The sequence below is a fragment of the Leptodactylus fuscus genome, chromosome 10, assembly GCF_031893055.1.
Source record: "Leptodactylus fuscus isolate aLepFus1 chromosome 10, aLepFus1.hap2, whole genome shotgun sequence".
Taxonomy (NCBI): domain Eukaryota; kingdom Metazoa; phylum Chordata; class Amphibia; order Anura; family Leptodactylidae; genus Leptodactylus; species Leptodactylus fuscus.
The window spans coordinates 25586261-25608015 of NC_134274.1; the positions used below are offsets into that span (position 1 = coordinate 25586261).

A 21755-nucleotide genomic window follows, 5' to 3' on the forward strand; every position below is an offset into this window, starting at 1 on the left:
GGGGTTGTCCAGTTTTCATTGTTTACATTGCAAACTGTTTATTTCATAGTGGCTATACTATACAATTACAGTCTTATCCCATAGAATTGAATGGTATGAGACTGTAATTCCATTTCATGGCCACTATGCACAACATAAATGGGTCCTGGTTGTCAGATCCCCTTTCCATTTCTCTTGGCTTGACATATCCCGATTCCTGAGATGTGTCCCACTAGATTCTTTGAAAAAAAAATCAAGATTTTCTGATACTCTGTCAAGAAATGTCTTTGCTATATGTGTTTGTGTGTATAGTCACAAGCTCACCAGGACGTGTATCTAAGCCACCAATGCTGGACATACGTAGGTAAATATGGTCAAAATGTGCTGGTTTTGACATAATTAGGGATTCACCTTACCTGTATGTGACAGTCCAACAGACCTTGATAGTGGTCATTGGGGAAAGAAAGATCACACATGTTGGATTTTAATATGCACAATCTTTTTTACGTCCATGAGATAAACCGTAACCATAGCCACAGGTTTCTGTCACGGCCATCGACTGGACAAGAGACATTGCTATAGGGGTTGCAGAAATAGCAATTGCTACTGGGCCCTGGAACTCGAGGGGGCCCAAAGGCTTCTCTACCATATAAGACAACACTAGCATTATAGATAGAACACGGTAAACGGGGTCCTGCTTACAGACTTTTCATTGGCGTCCATAACTGTATGTGGAAACTTTTTTTTTTTTTTTTTTGTGCTTTGGCTAACAAACTAACGCTCCACCATGTCAGTTGTACCTCCAATATAGGAGAACAACAATGGATTTTTCAGACATTTTTAGTAATACTGGTCATCAAAATGTTCACTATGTATATGACCTGGTTGGGGGACTAGACAGAAAATTGGGTCATCAACCACCAACATATGCTCAGTGCTAAACTCAGCCACTTTCCAACTAGGACGTAATAGTCTACCAGTGAAACATATTTCACGCAAATATGCTCAGGGTTTTTTTTCCCACCGATTCCATAAACTATGTGATATATCAGATGATATCGGATGATATTGAAGCTTCCAGTCCACCTTAACAGCAGCAGCCGCAGCAGCGCCCTATTCAAATGCACGTCCTCAGGTATATCATTACAGGAGTCGCTGGCTGCTCTGTGTCATGTTACCTTTGTTTATCTCACCAGTGGAAGTCTCCAGGGACAGAGGTGTATGCAGTAACCAGCCACTTCGGGTTATATGAAGTTGTCCTTCTGCACTGAATAGTCTATGGTATTGTTTTTAAGTAATGTCTATGGTGACATTTTACGTTGGTCACTTTTCATAGATTATTCTTAAGATGAGCAAGAAGTTATTTTGTATCATACCCCATTGAATGAACCAATACAAATAATGATCTTTCCAAGGGATTGATTTTATTTCAAGGCATCTGAAGGTTGTTTTTGGCTTGTGCAAAATAACAAACTTATGTATCTGTGAACCAAGGTCATTATATGGCCCATGATGTCACCAGATGTGCAACAGCTAGGAGGGCAAAGGTTGTCTGAAGCTTTTTTTCCATTCCATCAACTATTCTTTGCTTCAAAGTGCTGCAGTAGCTGGAAAGTCCTCTCTTACCAATACATCTCCCCAGCCATTGTAGTACTAGGCTCAGGGGACATATTAGTACCAATAGGCTTTATCAATGAATTTTTGACAGTCTTTATAATCTGTTCTGCACATATTGATATGCTCACAAAGGGGTTTTTTGTAGTTTTTGATAATAGTATATATATATTTAGTGTTGGCAAGCTTAGGTTGTAAAGCACCAATTGTTCACAGTGCAGAAATCGGCAGCAGTCAAGCTGAGTAGCAAAGAGGCGATCCGTCACCCTCCTAATTATTAGGCAACTTTAGAACTTCTAGCATTAGTAATAGTTAGTGGCCACTTGTAAGGTTCTTCTGTCTTCTGCTCATAGTTTGCCTACAAAAAAGGAAATGATACCAAAAATAAAACATTCACTTTACATCTCAAAAGTTGGATTAAAGAGAACCTTTCACCACATCCAACGAGTCCAGTTTTTTTTAATAGCTGCTGCTCCACTGATTCTGACACAGTTGGAATTTTTTTCTCTAGCTCCCACCGTTCCTGAGCAATCAATGCTCTTATCTTTGGTGTCTAATATACTATTTAGTCTCTGTACTGTCAGGTGGGCGAGGTCAGGCTCACACCACCCTTCTGATATTATAGCGCTTAAGGCGTACCTCCAGTTATAAACAACTTTTCATGAATTAATAATATGGGTAAAAATAAGAACGTTCGTAATATATCTTATTAAAGAAATATGTTCTCTTCTCCACTTTTCAGGAAGTTACTTTCTCCATATTAGTTTATAAAGAGAGGAGGGGGATTAGAAAAGCTACTCAAATAATGACAGCTGTTATACTCTGCAGTTCCTTGCCCTTTTCATACTACTAAGTTGTTGATAAGAAGCTGATAATACACAGAATAAGGCAATAAATCAGTTATCCCGCCAGCAGGATAATTCTGCTCAGCCACGCCTTTCTCCATAGATGTCTATGTGTGAGGCTGAGTGTGGAGATGGATATAGTGTAAATAAGCAGTGAGATTGAAGATAAGGAGCAGGAGAACAGCTTAAGTGGAGAAGGAAACAGATCTCGTTAATAAGATGTATTACAAAATTTTTTATTTTCGCCTGTAATATTCGTTTATGACTGGAGGTATGCCTTAAATAGCACATTAGGCTAACAGGAATTGTTGCTCAGGAACTTTGCGGGCTATAGGAAAACTGCACTGGAATCAGTGGAACATTAGATATTAACAGATGCTAAAGACCTGAATTGATGGAGGTAGTGGAAGGTCCTCTGTGCAATTCACAGGGTAGTATGGTGGTTCACTGGTTGCAATAGAGATTTGCAAACTGTTTGTAACAGGCAGAGTCCATTCCAAATTTTCCAAAAAAATTTGGGGCCAATGAATCCTGAGATTTTTGGGCACCCACTCTTACTGACCTTTCCTGGGCATCTAGAATAATTTCCTGGCTTCTGACCTTCTCCTGCAAGTTCCACTTCTGGTGTCTTCTGCAAGGTTACATGCCCCAGGTTCAATCACATGCATCAGCAGTCCTGTGTAGTGAACTAATGCCATAACACTGGACCAAATCCTCATGACATTGGTGCATCCCATGTGACCACTGAGACCCAATAAAATGCCTCTGCAGAGACCCTTGGGCATGTGATACTGGATAACACACCAGAAGAGGATGAAAGACCCTGGGAAAGAAGGCTACATGCCCAGGAGAGCTGAGGAGTTGAGAGTATCAGTGTACTTCTTTTATCTGCACCTCCTCTTGTTATATTCTGGGTTCTGAAGATAACCCATAGTATATTAATAGCACTTCCAGTTTGCATTTGCAGGCAAACCTCATACATATTTGCAAGGTTCACCCATTACTAAGGAGCACTTCCAACGTTGGGATCCTTTACTCATATCTGACCAAAGACAACATTTGCTTCAAATACATAGACTTTGTATGTTCTATCCCTGCTTGCTTAGTTTCCTTCCACGCTCCAAAACTATACTGAATACAGGGCATTATTATAGGGTCCTAGTAATTGGACCATCATTGATCTGGCAGCTATCACCCACCCTATGCACAGCTTATTGTCTATATTGTCCCTTTTGTTAAATATGCACAGAATAGGAAGATCAGATCCATCTTTTTGTGTTTTAGTAAGGACATATGAATCAGATGTTCAGTACAGTCCTGTTGCGAGTTGGGCAGAGACATAGAAGTGACTGTAACTGTAACTGACCATCTCACTTACATGATGGAAGATCGGGTCACTCAGATTACACAGCATTGCTTTTCTCAGCCACTGGCACGGGCTTCTCAGCTGTGGCCTCAGCCGGCTACAGTACATAGATAAGACAAATTATTTTCATGTCAGCATTGAGTACATCATTAATTACTATGGTAATAAGATAACAAGCTCACAACATAACACAGCATTGTAGCGTAGAGTAGACGAAATATAGGAAGGCTCTGCCTACGTTACATACTATATTCTATTGTATTCTACTGTCACCAGACCTCAGATAGATAGGTTAGGGTCACACGAATCGAGCAGAGTTTTCCATTTGTGAATTGGTGTTTCTGTTGTTGAGTTATTATTGTTTTTGTCAATATACAAATGAACTCTTTGGGGCAATGAGGACGTTTCAGATGTTCCAAAGAGGAAAGTGGCAATACTCTCATTGCATCACAGAACTCATTTCCAAAGACAATATCTTGGCAAATCAGGCCCCAATTCACATGCCGAAAACACTGATTCTGGTGACTCTAACCTACCTATCTCCATACCTGGTTCTAATTACAAACTCCCTTTAAGAGGACCAGTCACTACTCCTGGCATGTCTGTTTTATTAAAATCTTGTACTCCCCATACTACGACAATCCTGTAACATCTCGTATTACTCAGCATTGTGGTGTTATTCCTCCTAGAAATATACTAACAAATTGACAACAGGGTGTCACTGTTCCCGTTGTCCTTAGACTAGAAAAATCGCCTTCTTTTAGAAGAGCAATCCTATAAGTCAATGCCATTTTAAGACATTAGCACAGTTATATGGCTTTGCCAATATTTCTCAACCCTAAGTTACATCAGTTCACGTAGTGTCCAGCTTGCACGGACAGATTTCAGCTAGTCACGATTTCACTTGCATTTTTGATGTATGGTAAGCTTGGTGTAGAAGACCCCATAACAACTCTTAGAAATTAAATACGGCTTATACACTGTGTCTTACATACCTTGGCCTCCTTAGTCCCCGGGGTTGGAGCACTTCCTTGGTTAGGGCGACGCCGGTAGTTATAAGGTCTTCGGAAACCACGTCGGTTTTGTTGATCTGGAGCCCCTGCCTCATACTGGTTTTCCTTGTTTTCATTTTCTCCAGTAGGTGGACCTGGCCTGGGCTGAGTCATAGGTCTGTGTAGACACATAGATATAGCTGTTGTAATGTTCTTTTGTGGGTTTCTTCTTATGTAAATCCAAATATATAACAACCAGCATTATATTGCATGGGGTAGAGCCAGCCTTGTAGATAGGTAAGGGTCACCTGAATGAAATATTTGCAGATATATCGCTTTTTTTAGCTATTTGGAGCAACAAGGAGTGTCCATTACTACAAAATAATAAGCCCCGACGCCAGCTTTGCTCCAAAAAGCTAATTTGCATATTGAAAAAATAGTCATATCTCAGTAGCGGAGGTGCTGATTCTCAAGGGGGAAACGCAGTTTGATTTACGTGACCCTAAGCCATCTGCAGGACTGGGACGATATGCTGGGTTCTGGTTACAGACCCTCTCTAAATGGATTTCTCACCATAAAATTTCTTCCAAAAATAAAGAAAATGGATGATTGGCCACTTTCCAAGGTCCAGCTTATAAAAACCTCTCGCAATTACTTGTTATCTCTCTAGGATGTTGAGGCCAGCCATACTTATATGACGGCATTTTATTGGCTAATCATCCATGTAATACACAGATTGACCAAATCCGCCAAAGACAGAATACACAGATTAAGCCAAAGGTGGCTTCTACCTGGTCATGGCATTTTAACATAAATATTAGGGAAGATTTATCAAGACCTAAGGCCCATTTCATATCTGCACATGGGTTTCTGTTCGGGCAGTCTACTTGAGAACCCCCAAACGGAAATGTAATCCGCATAAAAAAGTGGGTTCTGTATGGTTTCCACACGAAAAATTCAGAGAGAAAAGTATTGCTTGGAGGCCTTTTTATTGAATGGAATGACCCAAACTCAGATGTAAACCAGGTCTAAGACAGAAGAGGTGCAAACCTTGGATTTCCTTTTTACACAGTAATTGCAACAAAAAATTGGCACTAGCGCCGTTTTTACGCTGCCTTTACCACTTTCCAAAAACTATCTTTATGACATTTTGAACTTTATCTTTTTGACACATATTGATACTAAAGACATCTTAAAGGATGTTGGTAAGAACAATGGGCTTATGTCATTTGGACAACACTCCCTTGATCTCCATAACCAGAGTACCATCACCAACCAAACAAGGCCCCTCAACACAACCTACCTGCGATACCTTGGTCTGTAGTTGGCTGGCTGGCGAATTGGTTGCTGGGTTTGGTTTGCATCAGGGGCGCCATCTTTGATCTCTCCATCACCTCCCTATAACATGGTAAAAGGCTGTTTTAGTTAAAAAGTATAAATATTTCTGGATTAAAATTAATGGAAGTTCCTTTTCAAAAATTTTCTTAGCATCTACCCAGTGACGTAACCGGAGCTGTCCATACATAATAGATTTTTTGTGAGTCATCAAAGACAACATAATCTACCATCAATCTACTATGTATCAGGAAGTCCAACTCTTCTATTGTTGGAACAAAGATTGTCCTTATTGGATGTCTACATTGCCGATTCTTTGTAGAACCCAGACATAAGGGAAACCAGAGGAGTAGATAGGCAAGCTATACATATCAAGGGAAGGAATTTTTTCCCCTGAAATGGGGCAATTGGCATGAGCCTCATGGGGTTTTTTGCCTTCCCCTAAATCAACACTGTAGGGGATTGTAGAGTTATAGGTTGGACTTGATGGACTGATGTCTTCATCCAACCTCATCTACTATGTAACTATGTACTATCTAACTATGTATATCAAAAGCTCATATAGCCAATGGCTATCTGTCCCGATATCCATATTCACATACACACTCTGCCGATGCTAGACACCTTGGGTAACAGCTATCAGTGAATACATACGCAGGTATGTTATATGGAGAGTACCACATTATCCATATCCATAGTAATTCCTACATATGGCTATACTATTAGACATAGTTGACCATGCAGCATGTCTCCAGCCCTTAAAACATGACAAGTCATTGTGGGCATGACCCTTGGCCATGTGTGCTTGTAACCCGAGTTGTTCAAGTTGACTGGGCTTTCACACTCCTTTTTCTCTTATAATCCTAAGCATCTGTTTCTCTCTCTCACACAGTCTGAAATTCAAGAGACAAATTTAGACTTTCAATAACAGCAGCTGCTCCAGTTAGTTCATCTACCCGTTCATTTCCAGGAAGAAGAGACTGACAGTCATTTAGAAGTCCGTAGTGTGACGTCTCTATCAGTTACATTACTTTGCCCATTTTGGTTTAATAAAACTCATATAATGTATACAGGCAACAAAGTCCTGACAGTGGTGTGAAAGCATAAGTGACCCCTTTATTTGAGTAAGGATCCCCTTGTAAGCGATCAAACACAAAATGAAAAATATAACTTACTTCATTACTACTATATAACTGGAAGCACCAATATTATTAATACACTTTTCCAAATTTCACCACCTCTCCCAATTTTATCCGTACTCCCTACCGTTCCCAAGAAATTGGTGGTGTTAATTTCAGCACTCAACCTGCAAATTGGACTCTCCAATGTCCAGTGGCTGGTCCTTGGCTTGGGGATATAGTCTGGGACAGCCTACTTGACAGTAGAGAACATAATTAGTATATTTAGGGCTGAAACTAACAATACAGATTGCTCAGGAATGGTGGGGGCTAGAGAAAAAATTCCAATTTCACCAAAATCAGTGGAACAGTGCCTATCGAAGGTCGAGTTGGTGAAATAGTGTATATTCCCATAGACTAAAAATACATTGATAATGCGTAATGATTATAACCTATTACGTACCTCTCTTGGAGGTCCTCTTCTGCGTCCATAGTAGCCACGGCGATACCTACGGCGATCAGCAGCATAACGGCTACCTTGGACAGGAGCTCCTTTTGGGCCAGTTACATTAGCTGCTTCGGCACCCTGAAAATAATGGTTTTGGAAACACAAAATTTAGTTCCTATATGAAATATGCTGATGATAAATAGTCATGATACACCACTTAAAGGGGTATTCTGGACAAAAAGATGTAGAGGTCATCAGTCGAGAGGGGTCCCTGACCATTGGGACCCCAATCAATAGCCAGAAAGAGGGCCCCAGTCTCCTGTTTTCTCATCAGTTCTACCATGGCAAGGGGCCATTTTATTTGAGCATGTGTTCTGCAGCTGCAATGGAGGTCTATTGAAGTGACACCCCAAAAAGTTTTTGTCAACTGTATACCCCAAATGGTGATGTCAAATTTCTCTCAATAAGACAAATTTTAAGAACAAAGTGCTAGTGTGAATACTTATCAGATCTCTTACCTTTTCCCCAGCAACAACATCAAACTCCACCACCTCTCCATCCCCTACACTTCGCAGGTATTTGCGAGGATTATTTTTCTTGATCGCTGTCTATGAAGTAGAAAACCAAACCGTTTAGAAAATTGTACCCAATTTCTTCACATATATACATATAAGTTATAAAAGATCAGTATTTGCAATTGTACTGTAGTTGTATCCAAGTTAATAACCAGCTGGGCCAAGGCTGTTGGAGGTCTTAGGGTTAAAATTTTTGGTTGACCTTCGTTGGGGGTCTGACACCCGTACTCCACACCAATCAGCTGATCCAGTTGCCTCTGGGTGCCCGATGTTACGGCAAATAGCGGTGCCAAAAGCAGAACTGTCCCTATTCAGGTAATAGGACCGGAGCTGTAGTACCCCAGTGCTACTGCTACACAGTGGATGGAGCCTTTAGCTCTGATCCTATTGCTTCTATAGAAGCTGAGCTGCTTCTGGCTCAATCCTTTGCTGAAGCCACTGGTACAAGGTGTAGAGGAGTCTGAACCCTACTGACCAGACGCTGAAAAACCCCTTATATAGTATCGCATTAACATTGCTACATTTGTAAGAGTCAGTAAATCCAATGACAAATTGACAACCTAATCTTTTGTTCAGCTGAGATATAACCAGGATTTGGTTAAAGAGGACCTTTCATGTCCTCGGGCACATGTGGTTTTATATACCGTTAGAAAGCAGACAGTGCGCTAAATTCAGCTTTCCCATTATGTGCCCCGGGGGAAGAGATATTGGTGCAATTACTGGTATCTCTTCACTGTCAGAAGGGCGTTCCTGACAGTCTAGCTGTGGGAAACGCCCCTCCTGATAGTACTGTTCATAGTGCTTTACTGTCAGAGGGGGCGTTCCTTACCGCCCAGCCATGATGCTAAGCTGTGAGGAACGTGTCCCCCCCCCCTCTCTCCTGACAGCCAGAGATAGCATAAAACCAGTGATACAGTACAGCCAGTTGAAGTGACCATCTCCCCTTGGCAAATACATACTGGCAATACAAATTTGTATGGATTTTCCTGGTAACAGCTCAGTTAGAGGATTGCTACCGGTAGGAAGAGCCTATTTTAGAGCCTGTTTTCTAGTAAAAGAAAGTTAGATAGGTTACATATATTACAAAAATGTTCACCAAACACCTCCTGAAACAATAGCAAAAAAATAAAATAAAACAAAATGGTGGTTACACTTTAAAATATGTCTTGTAGGTGGGAATGTCTGGAAAGCAATGGAGTGAACAAGGTGGTGGAGGCTCCTTACACTATATATAAACCAAACCATGGGAGAGAACATTCCGTCATGCAGTATCTAATATGTGTACAATATAAATTGTACAACCACAAGTGGTTTAGAATAAGATGTGTGTCATTGGCAGGACATGCTGGTCACCTCCTACTTCATCATAAAATTCAGACCATAAAGTTCACCTCTTTAGCACTTTTGCTGTGCTAGGCAGTATGTGAAGGGAACAGGTGCCTGCGTTATAGGACAGCAGCAATAACAGGCTCTGTGCCATAAAATGGAATGGAACACTGCTCGAAAACTGGAGCCCCTCCAGGCACACTGACTGCTTATCACCAAGTTAGGCAAAGCGTGCCCTCATGCAAACAAATGGCATTGTCATACCACTCTACTGTTTTCATATTTCAGTCTGTTGCTAGGAAGATGAATTGTCTGGGTGCTTTCTCGGCATGGAACATGGGGACACTACTATTAAGACAAGACTGTCCCAGTGACTTCTCCAATTGACCCTTCACTCCTCTGTGTCTTAGTGACTTTCTCAAGTTACAGCCTGACAGAGCTGGCACTAGATACGTTTTCTATTCTAACTGATCAGCACAAACGTCTAACCAGAAGGGATGAAGTCAGTGACAAATCAATCATTATCCTAACCATAGAGCATATGGGGATTTGTAGAAGATAATATTAGAAATACTGTCACCCATGCGGGTTAATGCTGCAGCCTCATCAGTACTTACCAAGCACAGTGACATACATTTGTACAGCACCTGTCTTTGGTATTGCAGCCTGGCCATTCATTTGAATGTGACTAAGCTGCGTTCAGGCCATGTGAACTACTAAAGTAATATCACATGGCCTATGGAGTGAAATAGACCATCGCTGATTCAAACAGCTAATCTGTGGGGGTCCCGGGTGTCAGACACCCATGAATTTTCAATTGGTGACCTATCCTAAAGATGGGTAATCTATTGAAAAATTCTTGGAAAACTCCTTCAGGCTAAGGCCCCATGTTGCAGAAATGCAGCTTTTTATGTTGCAGATTTTGTTGCGTTATTTTGAGGCCAAAGCCAAGAACAGATGGGAAGGGAAATCTATAGAAAGCCCTTATATTTCTGCCTCTTGCTCAATCAAGTCCTGGCTTTGGCTCAAAAAACCGCAACAAAATCTGCAACAAAATAAGCTGCGTTTCCGCAATGTTGGGCTTTAGTCTAAGGCTGTGGAAGCACATTTTGTGAGCCAAAGCCAGGGTTGGATTGAGCAGAAGGTTGAATTGTAAGAACTTCCTATATATTTCCCATTCCTTTTGTAGCTATTTTTTGGCTTTGGCTCAAAAAACCTAAGCAAAATCTGCAACAAAAAAATGGTGCATTTCTGCAACGTGGGGCCTCAGCCTCAAAGAAGTTGTCCAAGATTTTTTTTGTTCATGGGCTATTTATGTTTCCCCATTTATTGAAGATTTTAGACATACTTTTGCCTTTTGCCAAGGAGATGAAGCTTAGCAGCAAAAGGTGCGCGACTTGAGAAAAGGTGATTAACCTAAAAACACCACTGTGAGCCAAAATTTGTTTGTAAAAATCTGCCACAAAGTAAGTCCTCTAAAGAGAACCTTTCATGTCCTCGGGCACATGTAGTTTTATATACTGCTAGAGTTCCTCCTGAGAGTACTCGTCCATAGACTAGTACTGGGGGGGTGTTCCTCACTGCTCAGTGTCATGCCTGGTTGGTAAGGATCGCCCCTTAACAGGAGGGGTGTTCCCAGCTAGACTGTCAGGAACGCCCTTCTGACAGTGAAGAGATAACAGTAGCTCTTGCTCTGGGGCACATAACGGGAAAGCCAACAGTGCCCTGAATTCAGCGCACTGTCAGCTTTCTAGCAGTATATAAACCCGCATGTGTCAGAGGACATGAAAGGTTCTCTTTAAGGGGGTATGAACTAGATATGACAACGTAAAGATACACCAGATTTATCATCTAATATGGACCACTGTGATAAATCTGACATATTTTCAGTCGGTCTAATCTGAAATCTGAAGACCTGAATAGTAAATCTATCCTATGTGCACTGCTTTCCAAAATTTATCCTTGGAGGGCCTTAGGGCTTCCATTGGCTTTCTATCGTCCCTCTGCCATACAGTACTCATTCATACTCTCACAATGGATTGAATTACATCTCACCTGGTGGACAAAGACATCTTCTTTGGTGTCATTTCTAGGAAGATAATAGATAAGAAAAAAAATATGACTTACATAGGCTTGTATTATTGTCAGACATAAGGCTGTTGTAAGATGGTGAGAAGGATGGCTCATCTGGTATAATGGTGGAATCGGCATGTTTAATGAGAACCTTTCACCACCTTCCCCAACTACAACTGTTGTATCCATTAATAAATCTTAGTCTACTGGTTCAGGCGCAGTTGGAATTTTTTCTCTAGCTCTCACGATTCGTGGGTGGGTATAAGGGCGGGTTCACATCTGCGCCCGGTGTCCGGTTTAGCCAATCCGGACAGTTTCTGTCTTCTGCTCTGCGAAACCGGACAGGAGACAGAAACCTGACGGTCAGTTTTCAAACTCATTCACTTGAATGGGTTTGCAGAGGTGACCGCCCATGTGCGTCTTGTGCCTGTCAGCGGGGAAACACATTTTTTATTTCAGCCTGACACAAGGTCGGACATGTATAAGATTGTAGGCTTACAGTACTCAGTAGATGTCTATAAGTGCGCTATTAGGTTAGCTTTACATGGCTGATTTTGGTTCAGGATTCACCAGGCAAAATTTGGCACAATGGCTCTAATTCATTGATTTCAGCGGGAGGTAAAGGTGGAATTGCCCTGAGGATCAAGTAGGTCATTTCCTTTTTCCGCTAGCTGAAACAAAATCAGCTCCCAAAAATACAAAGCATCTGCCTCCCATGGAAATTAAAGGGAAAAGGAATTTTTGCAGCAATTTCCGCCACAAAAATTCCGCTGTGTGAAACTAGGCTTAAGATGACAACCAACTTGGAGATTGTACTGAGCTGTATAGCCCCACTTAAGAGTCCTTAAGAGATAATATTTTTCTTACTGATTTCCCATTCATTTTAACACACAGAAAATGGCCTGGGCTCAGGAAAGTCTTGTTATGGCCAGTGATGACCACCTGGGGCCCTGGCCAGAATTGTAGTAGTGTCCAGTGATAGGACCATTGCTTCTTTCACGTTCCAACCCATTACTTTAATAATAGGTACAGTGGCGTAACTAAAGTCTTGTGGGCCTAGTGAAATCTTTTGTCCGGGGCCCCCTACCTTATCCCTACAGCTGGTTCAATGGGAGCACTCGTAGAGTAAAAAGCAGCCCATTCATTTCAATGGGGAGCGCTCGTATGCCAGCTCCCATTGAAATGAATGGGATCTGCTTTATACGCGCTGATTCTGAACGTGTTTTAACGATCAGAATCAGTCACCCTATCCATAGTGTGAATGCACGCTAAGTGTGGTTCGGGTAATCTGTGGGTCTCCTTGGTTTATGGGCCAGATGGAAGCTGCAATCTCAATACTGATGCCGGTGCTTATGGGCCCCCCTAAGGCTCCTGGGCCCTGGCGCCACTGCACCTTCTCAAGTTATGCCCCTGAATAGGTGTATTAAGCCAAGATATAGACAAATAGCATTGCAGGCTGAAAACTTACCGATTTATGAATCCATAGCCATTCCTTACATTGAACCATTTTACAGTCCCCTGGACTTTGGTCGCTGGAAAAATAACATAGTGGTTTCAATAGCCATAAGTGTCATAGTATTTATATATCTACAAAGTATCTTGAGCTCAGATCGGTCATATAAAAAGTGATATAATAGTAGATCATATAACAGGTGATATTACATATACATAAATCTATTACAATCTTACAAAATAGAAGACTAGTATAATATAACAGAAGGAGGTCTCCACGTCTCCGGCAGGACTATGCTGAGCCACATTTGGCATATTAGAAGGGAGTAGTTGAACAGATGTCAGTCACCCAGGCCAGAAATAGACCATGACAAGAGCATGAGGCTTAATTCACAAAAGTGAAGAAACTCCACATGTTGCCGTGCAATGACTACTACTCACACCACTACGGGATTACTAGACGTCTATTATCACACAACTCACCCAATACTTTCCTCTCCACTTCACCTGGACCAGGGGGCGCAGCGCTTGGTTCAGTTGCTGGAGCTTTGGGCTTTGGTTCCTCAGCTGTTGCCTCACTCATGGCTGTGAATCCTTGTTGTTTTTGTGTTCCCTGCGATATGGTTTTGGGAGAGAAGGGAAGGAGAGGCAGGGAGGATTGCAGATGGTATTTCGAGGGATCTCTTTCCTCGATCGGTCTTGTTCTCTTTCTGTCACTGATCTTACTGCCCTAAAAATGGCCCTTCAGAGGCTTTTATAGGGTGGGGAATGTCCACCCCTCCTCTTCTCTCCTTTCTTAAAGGAATATGACATCGGATTACTCATCCACAGTATGAGTAGAAGGATTTATTTTGGTATGATGGTGTCCTGTGTTCTACCATAGCAATTTTCTAAGGCACTTGGAATTAGTTACCATGCCAGATATAAATACATAAAAAACACCTGTCAGCTGCTATATACAATGATGAATCTTAGCATTTGGGTTATAAGACTACATGCACATTTTCAATATTAGACAAGTTCACACCTGCGCCCGGTATCCACTGGGAGGTTTTGATTCCCATTCAGTTTTAAAAATGTGGAGAGAAAAGTCCCATATTTTTCACCCTTTTTAGGTGGAAACCAAGTAGAAACTATTACAGTCTTTGGGGTCCGTGGGCAACCGCTTTTTTAAGGGGGTCCCCAAGTGGATTCCCGAATGGAAACCCGAACACAGGTGTGAACCTATAGCAAGTTGCATATTTCCCAGTGAAAATCTGCAATATTATCCAGAACCAGAAAAGTAGAGGTGTTGTTCAAGATACATTAACTTATTAAACTATCATAAAGTATCTAACAAGATCTTATACTCAGAGGTGGAATCTAAAGCTCTTGGGCCACAATGGAGAATCTGTAATGGGGCCCATAGCTACATTATGCTATTTAGCAGCCTATTTTAAGTGGCAGAACAACCTTAGAGGCCCCGTGAGGGTCCCGGGCCCTATAGCGACAGCTACCACTACACCCCCAATAGCTATGCCCCTTGTTACACCATAGGAGCCAAACAGGAGAGTATCTAAGACTGGGCCCACCTCCCCAGTATAAAGCCTTTATTGGCACTCACATAGTATAAAGCTCCCTTTACTGTCCCCCAACATAGTAGAACGCCCCCTTAAAGGGGTTTTTCCTTGAAGTAAAGTCAGTAGGGCCTTTCTGACCATAGCCAGGCTGAATGTGGGTGAGACTTAGGGTGATCAGCATCACCCTCCACTTCAATAGGAGTGCTAGAGATAGCCAAAGTACAGCAATGTGGGGACCCCAGCCTTAGAAGTGGATTTAGTAGTGGTAGATTCCCTTTAAAATGACAGGATCTAAAACTGCTTTACTGTAAACCTGAATTACCAGTCAAGAAATAATTCTATGCAATGTAATGTGCACCGATAGGCAGTTCATGACAAGGCCTCTTAGGAGACATGACACATGTACAGCTACAGCCTATATCCCAAGAGTTAATCTACAGTGACTGTATATAGCTCCTGATAGACTGGAGGTGCACAGTAAGGCCAGGGCCCCAAGATGTGAAAACTCAGCGATTTGACCGCAGCAGAAACATTCAAGTAAAAGCCATGACAATGCTGCAACCGGCTTGCCGTGATTTACAAGGATGGGCTGCACATGGGAGACACGGCGATGTCCCCATGTGCCGCCTGTGCACGCGCCGTGCTTCCGCAACTCTATTCATTAAATGACTAGGAGCCAGGGGAATCAGGGGCCGCAAAATAGGACAGGAATAGAACCTGTTCTATCTGATGTGGCCGCACTATCTGCCCGCACATGGGACTGTCATATTCATGGTCGTGTGTGACCCATAGAAAAGAATGGGTCAGTGTGCTCTCCATGAAATACACGGTACGCACACTGACCTGCACCACGGTCATCTGCAAGGGGTCTAAGTAATAGGAATGGTGCAGCATCCCCGTGGTTCTGCAACACCACATGCTCACTAGCAGCTTCTGGCACTTGGAAGCTTCTAGAACAGATGATCCATGCGGGGTCCAGGTGTTGAAGAAGCAGATGGAGGAAATGTTCTTATGCCTGCAGGTATGGAAACATGATGTACATACCACTTTTTATAGGCAGCAAATTATGATTTTCCATGGAAGAGCACAAAACATAAGCCAATAAACTGCAAATATAAAAATTGACTTTATTAATGAAAAAAGGTGAGAATTTACAATATGTTCTTAACCCATTACGGTTCAGCACCAAGATAACGTCTGGAGGCTTCACGATTGATGATTAGAGCAGTATTTATACAGTCATTTTAGCAGCTGGTTACTATATTAAGTCATTCCTTCTATGCTCCTTCCTTTCTGATGAGATAGTTACAGTCGGGATTTTTGTGGGACAGGACCCAACCATTTTTCACCTGCAATAGAATACAAAGAAGATGAAATGTCTCTAAAGTGACTACCAGCATGGTGAAGAGATCCTTTAAGCATGGAGATCCTTGCTACAGTCTGCAGATGTAGTTTGTCGTTTCAACTTTGATGTAATTCTTCTAGGTGCCCCTAGGGGGCTGTGTAAGGTCTTAGTATAAATTACTCAGTAATTTTTTTTCCTGTAAATGGTTGATCTGTAACTAGCTGTCTATCTGCGTCTTTGTATGAAATAATTGAAGGGCATCTCCATGTCTATGCTCAGTAACTTTGTATTTCCATTGCTTTGCTTAAATCCTACAAATACATTTACAATTATGCTGGTTGTCATTGGAAACAGTCAGCAAGTTTGTCAGAAGACATAACTCTAAGCACACCCTTCCCCTTATAACAGTTCATGTAAGATGTTACTATTTAGTACGTCCGATTACTGTACAGCGACCGAGTAAAGACAGAACAAGCAATATGCAGACACCAAGAGCGTGCAATGCTGGGAAATATTACCTCTATACAGTATACTGAATTTTATTCCATCTCACATTGACTAGATCAAAATAAAAAGTTTAGTCTGTACTGAAACACTGACCCAGATAATGTGCAAGAAGCTCAAACCGATCAGATCCAAAGAACAACTCCGGCTTTCCATTTATATGAGCCACTATGGAGGGCATCCCAAAAATCTGCACAGCAATGAGAAATGTACAAATCAATGAGGATCAAATGGCACAAACCAAGAGGACATGTATTATATACACACACACACACATATACATACAGGGGTCTGAGAGCTAAGAGAAGTGCTCCAAGGAGCTGAAGGCCCACCCCCAGTGCACCAATTGCCTCATTTGCATAATACTTTAAGACTGAGGCCCCACGTTGTGGAAACGCAGCTTTATCTGTTGCAGATTTTGCTGTAGAGGCCAGAGAAGGTTCTGATCACTTGGCTGACTATTGTGTGTGGTCATTTCTTTAGACAAGCACACTTGTATCTGTCGTACCTTTCATAAACTTTGCCTTTAGTGTTTGGGTATTAGGCCCCTTGCACACAACCATGGACTAGGTCAGTGTGGTATACGGGTTTTTCCCTGACCCATTCATTTCTGTTGGCCCATGCACATGACCAATTATTATACGGATCAGTCTGGGCCACAAAACCTAGGACAGGTCCTATTCCTGTCCGGTTTTGTGGGAGTGCTTCCACCGCTCCTATTCATTGAATGAATGGGGCTGCGGAAGAATGGGCAGCACACGGATGACATATTATAGGGGTCCTAAATGGTCACCTTCACTTCACATCATAGTAGTGAATGCAGCCAGGTCCCATTCACTGGATACATACAGATATATACTGAATTTGTGGTCTGTATAAAGGTGGCATAGATTACAAGAGTATAAATAATTAAAACAAAAAACAAAACACAAAACATTATCCATAAATATTCATACAAAACACATACATTTTTGTAATTGCAAATATACCACCGAGTGTGGAACAGATCGGAAAAAAGCATTAGCTATGATCATCATTACCCCATACGCCAACGCGTCTTCGGTGTTTTCCTTGAGCTTGTTTTTCACTTCCAGTGAGTTCATTGTGGACAGTAATTTTTTAGCCGAGTCTTCAGACATGCCAGCTTTTTTGGAAGCCTGGATGTGGTTAGAAAGAAATATTATAATAAGAACTTCTATGGTATATACTGTATGAAAATACTTCAATAATCTGGGAAAACAAATTAACAGAGAACTAAATGTGCTGAATATATTTACAGCATTGCGCGATTTACTTCTAACCTATATATGAGGCCTTATCCCTACCTCGAGCAGACTCTCTGCTTCTGTGATGTCTTTATCCTGGAAGGAGGAAATACACAAGAGACGTAACAATATATACAACAAACTAAATGTGTACAGAGGCTTCCTATTCAGTCTATTTAACCACTTCTGGACCGGGTTACTTCCCCTGGTTCAGGAATGGACACTTCTTTGGGTTCAATTGTACCTGCGGTTTTGAAGGCTATAACATTTTTTTTGTTCAGATTATTCAAATAATAATAGTGTGTTTTTTTGGGGTTTTTTAAGTGATAAATAGGGCTTTATTTTCTATTTAACCCTTTCCCGCCGATGGCATTTTTTGATTTTCGTTTTTGACTCCCCTCCTTCTAAACCCCATAACTTTTTTATTTCTCCGCTCCCAGAGCCATATGAGGTCTTAATTTTTGCGGGACAAATTTTTCTTCATGATGCTACCATTCATTATTCTATATAATGTACTGGGAAGCAGGAAAAAAAATTCAGAATGGGGTGGATTTGAAGAAAAAATGCATTTCTGCGACTTTCTTACGGGCTTTGGTTTTACAGCGTTCACTGTGCAGCCAAAATGACATGTCCCCTGTATTCTGTGTTTCGGTACAGTTCCAGGGATACCAAATTTATATGGTTTTATTTACATTTTGACCCCTTAAAAAAAAATCCAAAACTGTGTTAAAAAAAATTTTTTCTAAAAGTTGCCATATTCCGACGGCCGTAACTTTTTTATACGTCCGTGTACGGGGATGCATAGGGCGTCTTTTTTTGCGGGGCCGGGTGTACTTTTTAGTTCTACCATTTTCGGGAAATGTTACTGCTTTGATCACTTTTTATCAGAATCAAAACAGTGAAAAAACGGCGGTTTGGCAATTTTGACTATTTTTTCCGATATGGCGTTTACAGATCAGGAAAAATATTTTTATAGATTTGTAGAGCGGGCGATTTCGGACGCGGGGATACCTAACATGTATGTGTTTCACAGTTTTTAACTACTTTTATATGTGTTCTAGGGAAAGGGGGGTGATTTGAATTTTTAATACTTTTTATATTTTTTTTTACTTTTTTTTTATTTTTATTTTTTGCATTTATTAGACCCCCTAGGGGTGTTGAACCCCAGGGGGTCTGATCACTAATGCAATGCATTACAATGCTAATGCATTGCAAAAAATCATCCTTTCTTTTGCAGGCTGCATAGACCAGCCTGCAAAATAGAGAATTTGCAGACAAGCCTGGGAGCCTTGTACGGCTGTCATGCCGTACTATTACGGCGCATGTCGGGAAGGGGTTAATACCTTTCTATTGTTGTACTACAAACAGGGTAATTGAAGGCCATAGCCCAGGATGTAACACCGACCTCAAACCAGATTCGCCGCCATAACTCCCGGGAGACTCCTTCAACAAACTCAGGATGTGACAACTGAACAGCCGTCAAAAACCGCATGGCTGACAGACTACCTGAAAAATGGACGCCAATGAATAGAAAGGATAAGATGAGCAAGAAGGGAAAACAAAAGATTTCCATAGAAGAGAAATACTGAAGAGCGACCTACATTATATTATATTATAGTATTGTAGTAATACAGGGATGTAACAATATATTAATTTTACATGTTATCAGACCTTTAAATATATATATATGACTGGACTTAGTATATATTGTACCAGGCTGCTTGTGTACAAAGGACCAGGGATATACTATAAGGATATAGGAAAGGGTTCTTCATAGTCAGAGCAGTGACACTATCCCAACACAAAAGTTGTAATGCACAATAAGTTGGACCACCAGGTATAAAGAACATCTTACCTGTCAGACATGTTGAAAATTATTAATGGGGACCTGGATGTAGGGTCGCTTATCTAGAATGAAGGGACGGCAGCTCTGCTAGGCACCATGTCCCTACAATTCCTGTGCAGTTCAGTTAGGAGATGTGAAGAGCGGCCATAGCCTTGCATTAGTCTGTAGTCTGACTATCTCTCCTGTATAGAGCCGATGCAAGGCCGCAGCCCATCCAATGTCACTTCATGTCACCCTGAGACAATGTCACTATAACACTAACCTTTCTTAATGACAACCTGAAAGAAGTCACTTGGTTGACGTAAAGGAACTTGATAAAACTCTGACTGCCTTTCAATGTCCTTTCCCATGTAGGCGCCTTTCTTTGGAACCATGGCAGGTGGGGAGTTACCTGTAGGAGAAAAGAAAAAGTCATTCATGTGGTTTATAACATCACTGACTCATATCAGCGTTACATCTTAGGTTATATCTGTCTGCATCTGACTGGTCGATATGTATAATACGTCCCCTGGTCATTGCACAGATAACAGCGCCCCCTGCAGAGGTCCCCATCTATCAGAGTCTTCCCCTCTGAGTACTATGGGGGCAGTACTGCTGGGAAAGGTCTCCAGGGGTCTCGCTGGTAGTCACAGCCAGCATGAAAACAAAGTTTTAGTGACAAATAAACCACATATTAAAGTGGACAGAGTACAAACCATTCCTTAATTCTGTCCCAACAAATCTATAAGTAAATGGTTAATACCTTTGTTTCAAGTGCACGTTTCTGTAACCCCCACTCGTCATTACGCCCTTTCCCACATTAATATAGTTAACCAGCAATACTAGTCTAATACAATCACCCTTTCACCTACATCTTACATGTCTACACAGTAGTAGACGATATGAAGGTCATTTAACCATTTCATTACGTTGAGTATCCTGAGTGCACACTCAGCTCTGCTACATCTGATATATGTGCTATAGGCTTACTTCTTATCAGAGATGGAGTTTGGCCTATTCCAGCTTAGATATACTGTGTGTTCCTATTCAAGCACTGTAGCCCTGTGCAGTGTATAGAAGTGGTCCGTCCGCTACAGCAGCATCTGGCGCCTGGAAGCTGCCGGAACAGACAATCTGTGCAGGATTTGGATGTCGGACCCTATAGAGAATCTGCCAGCGCTTCCATAAGTATAATTGATATGCTGCGATTTCCAAAACACAACTGTTTTGAAAATCGCAGCGTGCCTGAAATGCGTATATTTTCACCGTGGACAAACTGCTACATTTGTGTCAGACCAAGCCTAGCCACTGGTACAAAGTGCTGTCCCTGCACTAAATTCTAGCATTACCTACCAGTTGCATGCATTATTCCTCCCAGTAATGCAGGGCGTAAACGAAGGTCTACGTTCCATATATTCTTATACCGTAATAGGACCTGTTAGAACAGAAAAAAAGAAGCCGGATAATTCCATATAGAAAAGGTAACGCAAACTGCAAACCCCGGGCCGGAGCTGCCCATTAGGTTGCACCTCACTTGTGCAAACCATAGGTCACATGTCATTGTAAGGGTCAGTTTTGCTGGCCATACAACGTCCGTTTTTTGTGTTGGACAGGAAAAGCATTCAGGTAAAAGAGCACTTAGGTTTGGAAATGTGTTACAGATATGCAAGTGTACACATAAGCTGAGCTCGATTGCAGCGTATATTTAAGAATTGCACTATGAGCCATTACAAATAGATCATTATCAAAAGGATAACACATAACAGTAATATTGATACAGCCCAAGAAGACACCAGGAAGTGCCTGACATAGGGAATGCACAGTACAGGGCGCACCAGGGGCTGCAGGCTCAATAACCCAAATAAAAGCTCTCACCTCAAACCCCAGCCAGGAATAGGGGGAGACCACATCATAGAACAGCTCAACCACCTGACGTCTTGACATGTCTGCTGTGATCGCACTCCAAGAAGCATTGTGGGAAAAGAGCAAAGTTTACACCCGCCTCTGCTGCTAGGAGCCTGACCCTGTCTGCAGACTATAAAGACTAATAGTGCCATCTACTGTTAGCTTCAATGGTTACACCAAGCCAGCTGCAAACAGAAGCTCTCATTGTACAGGAGGGTGCAGCTTATAG

General features: G+C 41.7%; 2 protein-coding genes across 2 annotated transcripts; both read right to left on the reverse strand.

The window, feature by feature from the left end:
- Window positions 1-1381: 1381 nt before the first annotated feature.
- Window positions 1382-13860, reverse strand: YBX3 (Y-box binding protein 3). The gene is made up of 9 exons (XM_075257583.1): window positions 13607-13860; window positions 13140-13203; window positions 11654-11687; window positions 8216-8305; window positions 7713-7835; window positions 6100-6194; window positions 4800-4974; window positions 3817-3901; window positions 1382-1951 (listed from the first exon to the last, which is right to left on the reverse strand). The coding sequence occupies exons 1-8, from the start codon at window positions 13704-13706 to the stop codon at window positions 3842-3844; spliced, it is 741 nt and encodes a 246-aa protein (XP_075113684.1). The 5' UTR covers window positions 13707-13860; the 3' UTR covers window positions 1382-1951; window positions 3817-3841.
- Window positions 13861-15795: 1935 nt separating this feature from the next.
- On the reverse strand, window positions 15796-21616 carry GSTK1 (glutathione S-transferase kappa 1). Its single transcript, XM_075258133.1, has 8 exons — window positions 21497-21616; window positions 20975-21056; window positions 19905-20033; window positions 19202-19302; window positions 17857-17892; window positions 17572-17688; window positions 16628-16721; window positions 15796-16031 (listed from the first exon to the last, which is right to left on the reverse strand). The coding sequence occupies exons 1-8, from the start codon at window positions 21563-21565 to the stop codon at window positions 15988-15990; spliced, it is 672 nt and encodes a 223-aa protein (XP_075114234.1). The 5' UTR covers window positions 21566-21616; the 3' UTR covers window positions 15796-15987.
- Window positions 21617-21755: the final 139 nt, after the last annotated feature.

Excerpts from the sequence above, each read along its gene's own strand:
- YBX3 (XM_075257583.1), bottom strand. The coding sequence starts at position 13,706 with ATGAGTGAGGCAACAGCTGAGGAACCAAAGCCCAAAGCTCCAGCAACT. Across the intron at positions 7,836-8,215 it reads ATGTTGTTGCTGGGGAAAAG|GGTGCCGAAGCAGCTAATGT; the intron begins GTAAGAGATCTG and ends CATTATTTTCAG. Across the intron at positions 4,975-6,099 it reads TACAGACCAAGGTATCGCAG|ACCTATGACTCAGCCCAGGC; the intron begins GTAGGTTGTGTT and ends GTGTCTACACAG.
- GSTK1 (XM_075258133.1), bottom strand. The coding sequence starts at position 21,565 with ATGTCAAGACGTCAGGTGGTTGAGCTGTTCTATGATGTGGTCTCCCCC. Across the intron at positions 17,893-19,201 it reads GGCGGCGAATCTGGTTTGAG|GATAAAGACATCACAGAAGC; the intron begins GTCGGTGTTACA and ends TCCTCCTTCCAG. Across the intron at positions 16,722-17,571 it reads AAGACGCGTTGGCGTATGGG|ATTTTTGGGATGCCCTCCAT; the intron begins GTAATGATGATC and ends ATTGCTGTGCAG.